General features: G+C 48.7%; 5 protein-coding genes across 5 annotated transcripts; 3 read left to right on the top strand and 2 right to left on the bottom strand.

Annotated features, from left to right (window-relative positions):
- Positions 1–459: 459 nt before the first annotated feature.
- H6S33_008385 (uncharacterized protein) lies at positions 460–1,907 on the bottom strand (the record flags this gene model as incomplete). Its single annotated transcript, XM_044839727.1, has 4 exons — positions 460–812; positions 1,170–1,250; positions 1,313–1,704; positions 1,786–1,907. The coding sequence occupies 4 exons, from the start codon at positions 1,905–1,907 to the stop codon at positions 460–462; spliced, it is 948 nt and encodes a 315-aa protein (XP_044687930.1).
- A 2,879-nt stretch (positions 1,908–4,786) lies between these two features.
- On the top strand, positions 4,787–6,011 carry H6S33_008384 (uncharacterized protein; the record flags this gene model as incomplete). The annotated part of the gene is made up of 4 exons (XM_044839726.1): positions 4,787–4,950; positions 5,022–5,304; positions 5,393–5,824; positions 5,883–6,011. 4 exons carry the CDS (start codon positions 4,787–4,789, stop codon positions 6,009–6,011), a joined length of 1,008 nt encoding a protein of 335 aa, XP_044687929.1.
- A 1,316-nt stretch (positions 6,012–7,327) lies between these two features.
- On the top strand, positions 7,328–7,726 carry H6S33_008383 (uncharacterized protein; the record flags this gene model as incomplete). Its single annotated transcript, XM_044839725.1, has 3 exons — positions 7,328–7,342; positions 7,402–7,417; positions 7,482–7,726. The coding sequence occupies 3 exons, from the start codon at positions 7,328–7,330 to the stop codon at positions 7,724–7,726; spliced, it is 276 nt and encodes a 91-aa protein (XP_044687928.1).
- A 775-nt stretch (positions 7,727–8,501) lies between these two features.
- On the top strand, positions 8,502–10,392 carry H6S33_008382 (uncharacterized protein; the record flags this gene model as incomplete). The annotated part of the gene is made up of 4 exons (XM_044839724.1): positions 8,502–8,979; positions 9,027–9,215; positions 9,268–9,344; positions 9,421–10,392. 4 exons carry the CDS (start codon positions 8,502–8,504, stop codon positions 10,390–10,392), a joined length of 1,716 nt encoding a protein of 571 aa, XP_044687927.1.
- A 1,629-nt stretch (positions 10,393–12,021) lies between these two features.
- H6S33_008381 (uncharacterized protein) lies at positions 12,022–13,671 on the bottom strand (the record flags this gene model as incomplete). The annotated part of the gene is made up of 5 exons (XM_044839723.1): positions 12,022–12,136; positions 12,191–13,036; positions 13,099–13,184; positions 13,241–13,442; positions 13,517–13,671. 5 exons carry the CDS (start codon positions 13,669–13,671, stop codon positions 12,022–12,024), a joined length of 1,404 nt encoding a protein of 467 aa, XP_044687926.1.
- Positions 13,672–13,827: the final 156 nt, after the last annotated feature.

Raw genomic sequence — 13,827 nt, 5'->3', positions numbered from 1 at the left:
ACATTGTTTTTTTGAAGTTCAAACAGCTGAAGTCTTGGTGAGCGAGAGGTGGTAAAGGATGATCTAGAACAATGGCGACCTGCTGATGAAAAAGAACTTTCCCCTTTATATATGGTACCCGGAACAAATAAATTTTTTAAAAAAAAGCTAAATTATCATTGACATTTGCTTGCCGTGATATGATTGCACGTGACCTTCAGCAATGATTACAATTGCTCATTTACCATTCAGCTATGGTATTACGCCAATATGGGTGGTATGAGAGCACTATCGACGCCTCAACATGCCACGTACGGCATGCGACATCCTGCGGGCGACATCCTGCGGGCGACATCCTGCAAGCGACATCCCTGCAAGCGGGTGGTATTCGAGCTACATGTATGGATAGCGTTAAGATGCTTTTATTCAGGATATAATTATTACAATCTCGAAAAGTAAACTAATAAGTGTTTTACATCGCTACAGTTTTTCTCTTAACCGTATAGTATAGTATGCCACTCCCATTATGAATGATTGATCTTCCTCGAGCGATAACCGCTCGCAGGATGCCGCATGCCATGCGTGGCATGTTAGGAAGTCGTGAGTCCGGCCGCTGTCCTGCTGTCCGGATCGGGTGATAAGTTCGACGAGGAAGCGGAGACCATGTCGCAATGCGATAGGTAATCGCAGTGGCGCTACAAGGATGATGGTTGTGGTTTGAGACGCGCCACCATGCGCCCATTGAGAAATACCCATTGCCCAACACCCATTGCCCAACACCCATTGCCCAACACCCATTGCCCAACACCCATTGCCAAGTGCCCATGCCGCGCCTACCGCGGTGTGACAATTGATTAGCACACCAATTGGTGGAGAAGGGGGGGGGTTTCGAGCACACCAGCCATCGGGTGTCTTTGGAGAACGATTAAATTTGCTCATTGCTGGCAGGTAGATAGATACATGATAACAAGGACAACAAAAAAGGGACAAAGTTTGTTGCTCCTTATATACAGATAATTCCAATACCACGTGATCCCCATATTATATAATCCCTGGCACTAAGCCTAATCTGAAACCCTTGTTCCTACTATGAGTCATCCCTTATACACGAGTAATTACCATACATAACCGATATCGCAATGCCCTATTTCTACACCTGTCGTATTCTCTAGCACTAAGGCGAATGTTACGGAAGATTTCCTCGTCCGTGATATTGGCGGAGTTGACGTATTGGTTTTGCATGAAATATATCTCGTCTGCTGTTGTATACTCTGCGTATTTACTATCAGGGTCCCGTCACAAGGGGGTTGTAGTGTGCATAAGATACGCTCACCTTCAATGTATACATCAACCCCCCACCAGTGTTCCTCTTCTGCAAGCCCCGCTTTTGCGGCCAAAATGCGATGATGACCGTGCAGATATTCCACGCTTCCATCAGGCGCATCAAGCCTGGGAATCTCTGAGATATGTGTAAGGTCCCCTTGCAGTATATGTGTAAGGCGTTCCTCTCGCACGTTAGAACGGTGAAGTATCTCTTGGAATGCTGCTTCGCTAAGCAGCACGGGAATGCGGCGTAAGGGTGATGTTCTCTCCAACGCGAATGTCTTGAATACCTTTTTCAGGCGCTCAGCGTTTTTAGAATCGACCTCACGGGCCGGATACTTGGGTTTCTTGACAAATGCCCCGAAGGGAAGTATTGCATGGCCGCGGTACGAGCGCCCTCCGCTAGGTCGGTTGTCAGCCATCACAATCACAATCCCGTGTAGTGTAGAAGCAAAGGTGAGCAAAGGTGGATGCCATAGGTACAAACTAAGAGGGTACTGCGAGGTATTTGTAGCGCGCGGTAGCGTAAGCCAATCCGTGCAGGACCCGCGCGGGGCAAGCTTGGTGCCCGCGCGGTACCCACTGGCCCCCGTGCGGTCGTGCATTGCACCGCGCGGGTTCTGCCCGGATTGGCTTACGCGCGGTGAACTGGACAGGTGATTACCCGGACGCATGCCGGCAAGACGTCGTCGTCGACGAGATATGCGCTGATTACCGGGGTTAACAACAAGCGAAGATCACGATACATCACTCGAAAATCAATAAAGTCACCAAGGATCACTCGAGAATAAGTCTCGTCACCAAAAATCACTCGAACATAACACGAGATCACATCATGTCACTCGACAAGGGAGGTTCGGGGGTCGTGGAGATAGCACATAAAGTTGAATATTGCAATAGGAAACACAGAAGAAAGGTATGGACTACGCTAGATAATTTAAAAATAGAGCAGAAACCTTGTGGTAATCAAACATAAGAAATTGGGTCTAGAAAGGCGTCAAGACAAAACACCAAAGAAGGAATGATGAAACAACAAAGAACGTTGAATTGCAAAGACAGAATGAAAGCATGGTGCTACGCGGGATAATTCAAAACCAAGTAGAAAACGGTGTCGTAAGGCAACATAAGAAATTCAGTCTGAAAAGGTTTCATAAAGAAATGCAAAAGAATGGATCATGAAATAACAAAGAACATTGAATAGCAAAGATAGAAGGAAAGCATTGCGCTAGGCGAGGTACTTCAGGAAAGCAAGGGAGCAAAGATAAAGCTGGAAAAGCATGTCACAATGAAACGTAAGGACTTGGTCTGTAAGAGTTTCGGGGGGGAAAATAAAAAGGATAGATTATGAGAACTGGGGGTGATCAGGCATGTAGTATTGGTGTTAGAGTGGCGGGGCGATATAACAGTTCCCTAGGTGATGATTTCCGATGACACAAATGTGAGTTTAATGACAATAAACGGGGGCGGGTGGGAAAATCCTACATGTGTTACGCGAGGCAGAGCCGAAAATAGCGGCATCATCCATTCTTTCTTGGATGAAGAAGTGGTGGTGCGGAGTGGGCGGGTTGATGATTGATGTGAGTTGGTTCGGAGGAGACAGATGCAGTCCGTCCAACATGGATATCAATTGTAACTCGGTAGGAGGAGAATGTACATCTGTGGGAACGCGTGGAACGTGTGATCGCACAGGCGAAGGTTGCGCGATATCAAATTGGGTTGCAAGTTTTTGGAGGTGGGAGGGTGATGGGCGGCCGCTGGGGAGCAAAGGTGGAAGGACAGGCGTACTATGGGGGACAGGCAGGACACAACGAGGACCCGGGGTGCATGGAGTAAAAAGCGGGGGAACATAAGGGGCAGGGGAATATGGACGGTCGTTGGCGAGGAAAGGTTGAAGCACAGGCGTAGTAGGGGGGACAGGCATGACGCAAGAAGGAGCCGGGGTGTATGCAGTAAAAATCGGAGGAACAGAATGAGCAGAATGAGGAGGGGAATAGGGGTCATTGTGAACGAGCTCCCAGGGTTCATTCTGAACCATGGTGCTATACTCACGGTCACCCGGTCGTGGTGTCAAGGCAGCTGATCGTGCAAACGAACCCGCGTGATCACCTTGATCTGTATAGAGGGCCGAACTAGATCCATCTTGGTAAAATGTATGGATGTTTGGTTGCGGGGGAACATAGTATGCGGTGTGCCTGTAAGGCATGTACTTTAACATCATGTAACATCAATGGGACTGCGTGGCAACTTACCTTGAGAGTTCGGCAATAACGTGTTGAGACAAGGTGTAAATGTTATAGATCATGTCGAGATCCTTGTACAGCAATTGTGACGGCTGTGACTGTTCTTTTGCTCAATCTGTCCCTGTCGAATGGTGAACAAGTGATTGTTCATCGTTGTGATCTCAGACCACATTTCTTTAAGGTGCTCCGGGTAATACGCGCTGGGCTGGGAAGGAGCTTCGTTTTGAGGAGTGGGTGAAGACATGTTCTTATATTGAGTGGGGAAGATGAGAAGAGGGCAGTGAGACGAAGACAGTGGGGCGAGGATAGTGAGACGAGGATAGTGAGACGAGGACGCTGATATGGAGTTTCTTGTTCACTGGGAGGGGGATGTGCCTCGCCTTTATCCTCTTGCCTTGACCGGGAGGTCGTACACCCATCTCCATTTCCTGCACCCATTGAGATGTTCCCAATGGGTGACCCTCGTATATTTCTTTCCGAAATTAGTAAATACCGCGTGTGTATGGTCCAAAACACAACAGTGTTAGCCTTGGCCGCAGGCCAGCAGAGTGAGAGGGGGCAGCATGAAAGATAATGCACCCATTGGGGCGATAGATCTGTATGTTGGTGGCGTTTTCACAACATAGGCCTGGGTTTCAGCGGAATATAGTTTGGTTGTCTGAGCGTTTTGTCGGAAACTGCGCTGTTTGGAGCCATGGTTGCCGGATGAAGCGCCCGAATTCACCCCAAATTAACCATGCGTGATAGCCAATACTTGATTCCGTAAATACTGGGCTGTTTTGTAGATATTCGAGGCATAGAGTGCAGGATTAGCGCTCGCCGCTCGCCGCTCGCCGCTCACCGCTCACCGGCTGTCGGTTGCAAGGTGTCACATGCAGGCTGAAGGCGCCAGCATCAAAGACTACAGTCCTGGGTCGAAGATTAATACTACAATGGAAACATTCCTAGTTTGAGATAATTGAGTGCTGAATCGTCGCCGTACGCCTAGCATATTCAGCCTTCAGGTTTCTCGTTGTGATTTAAACCACAAGTGTCAGGTTAAGGAAGACGATGATTGAGGTTTGCCACGACATTTACTACTTCTGCAGTTAACAGCCCTCCCAAGGCAGTCAAGGATTAAGGTCAATTCACCGAGATCATGGTTAGGCGTGTGTAACCTCCTGGCAACGACGTCAACACTTTTCAGAAGTCTCCAAATATTCCCACTCCACCTCACCTTCAATTGCAAACCCACGACAGTCAAAATGCGCGCCGGCCTCCGCCCCCTGCTACGGGCGAAACCCCCCTCCGCCCTACTCCCTACTACCGCCGCCCGCCTCCAAAAGCGCACCCACACCACCCACACCGCCGCCGCCCGCTCCCCCCCCAGCGTCGACTCGGCGCGCGCCTACTGCGCCACCCTCCTCCAGTACGCTCCTCCATCCCCCGCAACCCACTACTCCCCACCACATCCTAACACCCCGCCCCCGCGCCCACTAGGAAACACGACTATGCCTCCCACCTCACCACCGCACTCATCCACCCGCTCGCGCGAGACGCCCACCTCGCTGTCCGCGCCTTCAACATCGACACGGCGCTCATCGACGACGCCGTGACCAGCGTTACCGTCGGCCGCATGCGCATGCAGTACTGGCGCGATGCCATCGACTCTACGTTTTCTGGGCGGGCGCCGGCGGAGCCTGTGGCGGTGCTGCTGGCGAGTGTGTTGCAGGGCGGAGCGCCGCTGGGGAAGGGGTGGTTTAAGAAGGTTATTGGCTGTCGGGTGCGTATTCCGGGGGTGAGGGGTGGAGGTGGGGTGGGGAGAGTGGTGAAAGTGGTGAGAGGGTGCTGATGGGGTACGGGGGGGACAGGAGCAATATCTAGGCGCCGTTCCATTCGCAACACTTGACGACCTCGAGGCATATGCAGAGGGCACCTACGGATCGCTCAACTACCTCAGTCTCGAGTCCTTCGGCGTGCACAGCGTTACGCTCGACCACGTAGCGTCTCATATCGGGAAAGCCGTCGGTATCGCCGCTATTCTGCGTGGTATGCCACTGCTAGCGTTTCCCGCAGGGGGAAGTGCGGGGGCGGGGGCGGTGGTGTTCCCGCTGGATGTGTGTGCGCAGCACGGGCTGCGGCAGGAGGACGTACTGAGAAAGGGTAGTGGGGCAGAGGGGCTGAAGGATGCGGTGTTTGCGGTGGCTACGAGGGCGAATGATCATTTGATCACGGCGAGGAAGATGTTGGGGGATGCGGGGGCAGAGGGGAAGGGTGCGCCGTTTGGCGCGTTTCTGAGTGCGGTGAGTGTTCCTGGATTCTGTAATTGGCGGGGGACTGATGAGATTGTGCATATTATAGGTCCCGACGGCGCTGTATCTGGAGCGGCTGGAGGGGGTGGATTTCGACCCGTTTGATCCGAGCTTGCAGAAGAGGCCGTGGAAGCTGCCGTGGAGGGCGTATCGTGCGTATTCGACGAAGAAGTTCTGAGATGGTGGGTGGGTATAGGTGGGTCTGTATAATATAGGTTGTCAATTGTGTACAGATTTTTCATCCAAGGTCTTTACAATCAAATCTAGTGATAGAGATTTCTCAGTCCACGGTGATTCCCTATTACAATCAAATCTCCTGTCGTCATACCACGACAGCGCGGAGAAGATTGACCTATCGTACTGGGATGGAAACATAGTCGAGCTGTTTCTCCAATTCCTGTATTTTGAGGATTACGAGGTGCCGGCAATGACAGAGAGCGACACGGATGCCATTGGCCAGTTTGGAGATACCAGTGGGGGTAGCGGCGGGGGGTGGATCAGGTTCGGCGGCAACATGTACACGCGATGTGGTAAACACTCCAGATACACGGGGTGCTGTTGCTGGCGAAGACGAAGGGAATGCACTGCTGGTACATACATGCCAAGTTGGCGAAGATTGCACACTACACAAGGGTTGATGTACTCGAGGAAATTGCGTGGTACCGACTCAACTTGATGCGTGAATCCTATGATCAAATATTGAGCAAGGCGCTACCTCATAGTTTATTGAGTTGGTGGAGTATAGTTACTCTGATATATCGCGATTGGTGGGGTTGGGGGAACTCGTATCAGACTTTGCGGTAAGCCGGCTCGAGAGTTTGACAACTCAAGTGGGTATGTATAATCTACTGTCTGTGAGAGGGGGGGGGGGGGGGGGGGGGACTTTCCATCGGATCTGATGGTGAGGATTGTGAATCGACTTTTTCATAAGGAGAAGAAAGTCCGTGACTTGCGACGCAAACTTCGGGCGCAGAAGAGATTGTCCAAAACTCGAGTTCTAAAAGTGGTGTAAGAGGGCTCTGAGAAGAGGGTACGTTCTGGTAAGAGGCATTGGGAGGATATAAAAGAGATTATAAAGAGATTGATGGTGGAACCGTGGAAGGGACGGGGTCCTCTCCGAAGCGAACATAATGAGCGGGCGTTAAGAGGAACTCTTTTTATGCTTGGAACTACGAATCCTTCTTCCATCACGGAGCGGATCGAGTGCAGTAATATACTGGACATATACCAGTTTTTCAAAGCGCCTTCTTTCATAGCATTCTTTATAATTGGCTTACAATACGCAAGACCTGTCACGTCACACCGTATCACTCGCTATACTACGCCGAGTAATTACTCGTGATCACTAATCTGCATGTGATTTCGCTTGGCATTCTCACGATCCTAACCCCACATCTCATTATTGACAGGCTTTCCAAGACCTTCTGCGTCTGCCCTGCATATATCCCGAGAACCTCATCTTTCGAAAGTCACCTAATAAACCCGTACCTAAAAATGCAGTGCATGGAGGTTCGCATTCTTCTACCGTATATCGCTGTTCTGTTATGTGGCTAACCTGAGAGTTGTAGGGCACGCAACCAGGAAGTAAGCTCATTTGGAGTGCTCGTTACCGGTGATGGCTAACTGACTCGTCGGGCGTGTCTTATAGACGAATCACTCTTTGACTTGCTCGAGAAACTTGAGAGTTTGAGTGGGGAAACAGTTTCAAAGATCGATGAGGCAGAAGAGCGAGCAAGGGTTTTGAAGTTAGAGTTGGCATTAGTTAGGGCCGAGAATATGAAGTTGAAAGAGGAGGCTGCAAAAAGGGACGAGGAGAATGAGAACTTAAGAAAGAGAAACGAGGAGTTATCAGCAAGAAATAAGGAACTGGAAGGCCGCGTGCCGAGCGGGTAGTTGAGCGGTAGATGATTGTAGGATGCAATACCTTACCAACATGCATTTTCAGAATCACGAATATAATGGATCAGGTTTACATATACCCACTACAGGTACAGGCTTGGTAGTCTCGTGCCCAGCCTGTGTTTGCTTTGATCCTGCGTACAGTGCGACAACAAAACAGTCTGGGAACGAGACTACAGGCTTGGGTGAATGGCTTATGATAACTGTTGCATGACGATACATCAGACTCTTTGTGGTACTTCGCAATGGATAGAGCTACCCCGCTTTATCGTGCGGCACAACCCCAAGGTGCAAAGTACGGGTAACATCACAAGCTGTCGTGAGGATAGCTAGCTATTTGAAGCTGCCATTTGATAAATTTGGTCTCGTGGGGGCTGAGAAACAATGTACCGCAACAAAGTATTTGTAAATTGGAGAGGCCACTGAACTGTAAGGTACAATGGGAGAAATGGCCATCGTAGGTAACTGGGTTTTGACCCTTGTAAACTTTGTTTTGACCCCTTTCGAATCTTACACACGCTGCAGATAAGGAGATAGTTGCAGCGGCTCTTTTAGGCTCTACACGTCGTTAAGGCAACGAAGGAGTGAAACTTCCCAACTAATCCTTGGCATGGGCTTTCAAACAACGCGACGCGTTCCCGAATTAACCTCCGAAACCAACAACACACCCTAGGGCCTCCCATTTCGAATTCTGGCATCCTATAAATATAATAACAGCTTCACAGAAGAACAGAGGGGATTTCATTGATCACGTCCATAAGTTATAGTTATGCCCGTCACTCCAAGCAATCGCAAAGCTCACTCCGACCAACGCACGGCCATCTCTACAAGAAGCATAGACCCAGCGTCAAATTTACTCTCTCCTCCAAATCATAAAGCCCCTACTTCCATAAGTGCTGTCCACCCTTTCTTTACTCCTAGACGGAATCCTCTCCGGAAGGTCACAGCAAGTAGCAGTAATTCAAGGGGACGAGGCCTCCCATCGCCCGAAGCATCACCATCTCACCGACAGTCTAAGAGATCACGTATATCAAAGTCTCTATTCGGCGAAAGTGAACAACCAATATTTATAACACCTCTTATCGAAGATGCTGAGACCAAGGAGGATACGGAGCTTGAACCAGGGCCTCCCCCGCCATTACCAAGAAAAATCAAATCGACCTTTAACAATAGGGTTTTGATGAGAAGCCTAGGCGGGTATGGGGTGCCATGGAGGGATCCAGGTCAACGGGGGTTTAGCTGCGCCGGTATGGGTCTCTTGATACGTCATCGGAGTATGCTAATGTAACGGCAGATTGGAAAATGGAGGTGAGGGGATTTTACTCTAGGCCGGAAGATTCACATTCTGTCGTAAATGATGAGAATGTCCTTTCGCTGCCTCTTACGGTACAAGCATGCAATCGAAATTCGCTCGTTGCGGTTGGAGATGAATCTGGTGCTGTACGGTTAATTGAGTCCGCAAAAGATGAAGCACCCGGGTTTGGTACATCAACCAAACACCACTTCATTAATAGGATTGTTCTGACGCCTCGTAGGGCTAACTTACACCGGCATGAATTGCCATGACAACGCTGTTTTTGACATTTCGTTCTCTCCGGACGACTTTCAAATGGTGTGTAATATCACTTTCCCCACCCTTTCATCCGATTTCCTATGTCCTTGACTCAACCATGTTTACCATATTCTAGGCAACTGCATCCGGTGACCAATCTGTCCGAATCTTTGATGTTCAGAAACGATTGTGCACTTCTGTTCTACAAGGTCATCGTAGCAGTATTAAACAAGTCGCATTCAATCCTCTCAACCCTTTCGTCCTTACTTCTTGCTCAAGGGATGGCAGCATCAATATCTGGGATACCCGCTGTGTTGGTGTTCGCTCTGAAGACCTTATCATCCACAAGCCTGTCAACTCTATTGATCAAGCTCATACCCCTCCTACTGCTCGGGGTAGGGGTGCCAAGAAGCGGGTTGACGTGAGTGTGACAGCGGTAACCTGGATCGAAGAACATAAGATTGCTTCGGCCTCAGAGTTGAATGCTGAGATTAAAGTGTGGGATATTCGGGCGACTCAGAAAAAAGGGAAGGCCGCAGTGGCTATAGACGCAAGCGCATTGCCCACACATCACAATAGGGCCTTTGGGTTAAATTCACTTACTTTAAGCCCTGATGGGGCCAGGCTTTATAGTCTTTGCAGGGATGGTGTGATATATGCGTACGCTACCCAGCATCTCTCTAACGGCCCTATTCATGCATACACCCACCCTCGTCTGCATGCATCGACTTTCTATGTCAAAACTGCAATCTCCCGCGACGGAAGATTGCTCTCAGCAGGCTCCTCAGATAACTGCCCGATCGTTTTCCCGACAGACGAACGCTACTTTGATCGATCACTGTATCCGCAATCGCACCCAGAGGACTCGAGGGCCGCAAGTGTCAGTAAGATTATGCCAGTGGGAAAGGGAGCAGCGTTAGTAAGGGGGTATGAAAAAGAGGTTATGGACCTTACGTGGACGATGGATGGCGATATGGTCGCAATCTCGGACGACTACCTAGCGAGATGTTGGAGGGTGGGAGAGAGAGGCGAAGAGGCGGAAAATATGAGGAGTGGAGGGGAGGAAGAAGGGCGAAGATGGGGATGGGGCTGGTCAGAGGTGGAGTAAGAAGAATAAGGGCGGTTAAACAGGTGGCAGTAGCTCGTCTCTAGACGAGTCGCCTATTAAGTCGCCATAAGACTGTCCCATATTGTTAAAATTGAATCTCGATTGGAGAATACGTTTGGGACCGACGTTTTGTATGCGTTCTGTCTGATTGGAGGCGTGAATCAGTTGGAAGTGAATAAAACTGTCCATAAATGTATTCAATCCCGAACATTTAATTATTAGGAACTGGCCCGGTTTATTGATTGCTCAAAGACAGACAACCTGAAGCATTGATGTTCTTAAAGCAGCCTTATCGAAAAAAGCGTAGGATAATTACAAGTAGATGTACAGTCATTTTTCAAAAAGAGTTACGAGTAGGAATACGTATAGACGTACGTACAGATAATAAATCACAAACACGTTTCGTTACATGTACCGATGCTGGCTGCAAGAGTTAAGTGGTTAAGGTGATGAGAGTAGATCTTCTAATATGTACTGACCTTAATTCTGCGAACCTACTCGCCCTCTGATTGGTCAAGAGCGGAAACCCTGTTTATTAACGGGGTATTGAGAGATACCTTAAACAGGAGTTCAACGGGTATCCACGGTGTATGGTAGAACCATCAACTGGGAATGGGTTCATGAGGTCCCTTCACTGGCGGGAGAGGACCTGGGGGGGGGGAGCAATCGAGATGGAAGACCCACGATAGGCAGAATTAATTGGAGTAAAGGGAACTCGCGCTCGCGAGGTCGGCCACTGCTAGTGTTATGAACTATTCGAGGGTCACGGTGGAGGACGGAAGTATGCTACCGACTCACTAGCGCTCATGGAGTTTTAAGGGAATTAGAAAATTACCTACCATCAACCACTTCCTGTGGCCTAACAAGCTGAAGTGTCGCCCAGAGGGGCCGAGTTCAATAGTTCGAACCTCCCAGACTTGGTGGGAAAACATACACTGTGTGACTGGGTAAAGGAGCAGAGCGGGATGCCTCTCCTTTTTGCTGCTTTGGACCTTGGAACACGGAATTTCCTTTTTTTTTTTTTTTTTTTTGCTCCGTTTTTTGAAACTTTGAACGGCACCCACGAACCCCTCGAGAGTCGTAATGACTCGTGTATATGTATTGTATTACTTGCAATTGGGCTGCTTGTGGTTAACGCCAAACCCGGTGTGGGGACGGAAGGATGTACATGTCAGCGGAAGATGGGTATAATTCTAGTCTCGTTCCCAGACTGTTTTGTTGTCGCACTGCGTGCAGACACAAATCAAGCAAACACAGGCTGGGCACGAGACTAGTATAATTCATTATGCTGGGGTATGGGCTGGCATTGGCTAGTAGTGGTCTTGGTCATAGTATATCACTCGATCTTTTGCCCCACTGTGTGCGGTGCTAGAATGCTCGGTATTAGTGACAATGCTTCGTGAGGGTTTATCTCTTAAATATATGGCCAGCTAGAGTACAATATTAAACTCTGAAATTGAATTCACCTACTAGAAAATGTTTAATCATCGACGCAGATTGCGAACATAAATAAACAACGCGGCCACCGAATCCATCAACCGAGAAGAGCCAACCAAAACCAACGATATCATAAGTATCTCACATAATAACCAAACTAACTACCAGTCACTGATTGCCATCAACTACCGTTTAAAGGGTATATCTGAATCCCTTCCTGCGTCCATCAGTCCCAACTTCCTCGCTAGAATCTGGCGCAAAACCCTCTTCCCTATCAAGCTTGCGGTTCTCATGCTTCAACCAAGTCCTAAGAGTAATTGCAGTAATAGCACAAACCCCAGTAAAAGTAGCTAGGACCAACCCGGCTTTCAGGTATCTGGGCTTGTCCGTACTCGGGTACAGGTAGCTAGTGAACAAGTGGGTACAGTTGGCGATAGAATTGACCATGGCAAGTGCGGCAGCACGTTTGGCTTTTGGGCGAGGGATTGTTGATGAGACCCACGAGAGTGTGACATTGAAGGCACTGTAGACACCCATAGTCATAAGAAACATAGCGGCGTAACGACCAGCAGTGGTTTCCAGGGTCACAACAAGGATATTGCCAAGCATGGAAATGGTGAGAGGGATGGCAATATGGAAACAACGCTCATTAGTTTTTCCGGAGTGTAAGGAATTGCCGATGGAGGTGAAAAAGGCAAGAAAGTATGGAGGTGCGGTCAGGAGTAGTGTAATGATGTTGTTATATCCAAGAGTTTTCATGATGGTTGGGAAGAAGTAGGTGTATGCCATACCAACAAGGAGGGAAAGTTGGAGGAGAATGAGTAGATAGACCTTGGGATCCGCAAGGGCCATAAGCGCACCCTTCCAGATGGAGCTACCGTCGTCGTCTTCGACACCACCGGCTTCTTCAGTCAGACGACACACAGCGAATTCGCGTTCCTCGACGGTAAGCCATCGGGTTTTCTTAGGATAGTTGGGCAAAATAAAGCCAGCTCCGATAGCGATAACGACGGTAATGCATCCTTCGATGATGAATAGCCATCTCCAAGCACGTAATCCACCAACACCTTCCATCTTGTCCAAAACACCTGCAGCAATCATTCCCCCAAAGGCATTGGAGAGAGTATTTCCGGCGTAAAGAAAGGCAATTCTCGGAGGAAGCTCAGCGCGAGAATACCATGAAGTCAGGAGTAGTAAAGCACCGGGGCTATGAGAAATGCTGTTTAGTATTCTTTTTCGGAAACTGAAGTAAAACAGGGGCTATCTCACAAGAAAGGGGCCTCAACGAAACCCAAAAAGAAACGAATAGACAGCACAGCACCGTAGGAGTGAGCAGCTGCCATAGAAGCAGACACCTAAAAAGAATAAAGTTAATATAATTTACCGATATTCTCTGCTTAGGATCACTTACACCTCCCCAAAGACATGCTGCGACTGAAAGATAGATACCCGGGCGAGGAAATCTAGACAATATCACGTTGGATGGAAATTGAAATAGCAGGTATCCAACATACATGATCATCAAAGACGTATTATATTGATGATCATTGAGGCCAATGTCGTCTTCCAAGCCGCCCAATCTAGCGTTGGTGAAGTTGTTACGGTCGAGGATACTATATGGATTATACAAGATTAGCCATTGTTTTCCAAATGTTTTCCAAATGTTTTGTATGTGCAAAAAATATACTTCAATAAGAATAATATGATCAAGGTAGGCATGAGCCTTGTATCCAATTTTCTAAGCATAGTTTTCTTGATTGCTTCCAATTCCTCGGGGGATTTGTTGACCAGGCATTCCGGCCTAGGAGTTTGATGCTGCGACCCAATGATGTCTTCAACCATAACCTGGTTAGACTTTTCGATTCCCGACTTGGTGCTGGGGATAGACATTCTGATTTGCTGGATTCAGGATCGACTGGCAGTTCCTTGTAGGTATTTGCTGTAGGGGTAATTATCTCTTGGCTTTGATACCGGACGGGTGGATAGCAAAGGGGAACT

Source organism: Morchella sextelata (genome assembly GCF_020137385.1).
Source record: "Morchella sextelata strain SCLS chromosome Unknown scls_26, whole genome shotgun sequence".
Classification (NCBI taxonomy): Eukaryota; Fungi; Ascomycota; class Pezizomycetes; order Pezizales; family Morchellaceae; genus Morchella; species Morchella sextelata.
The sequence above is the reverse complement of the archived record's forward strand: the minus strand, read 5'-3'. Positions and strand labels throughout refer to the sequence as shown.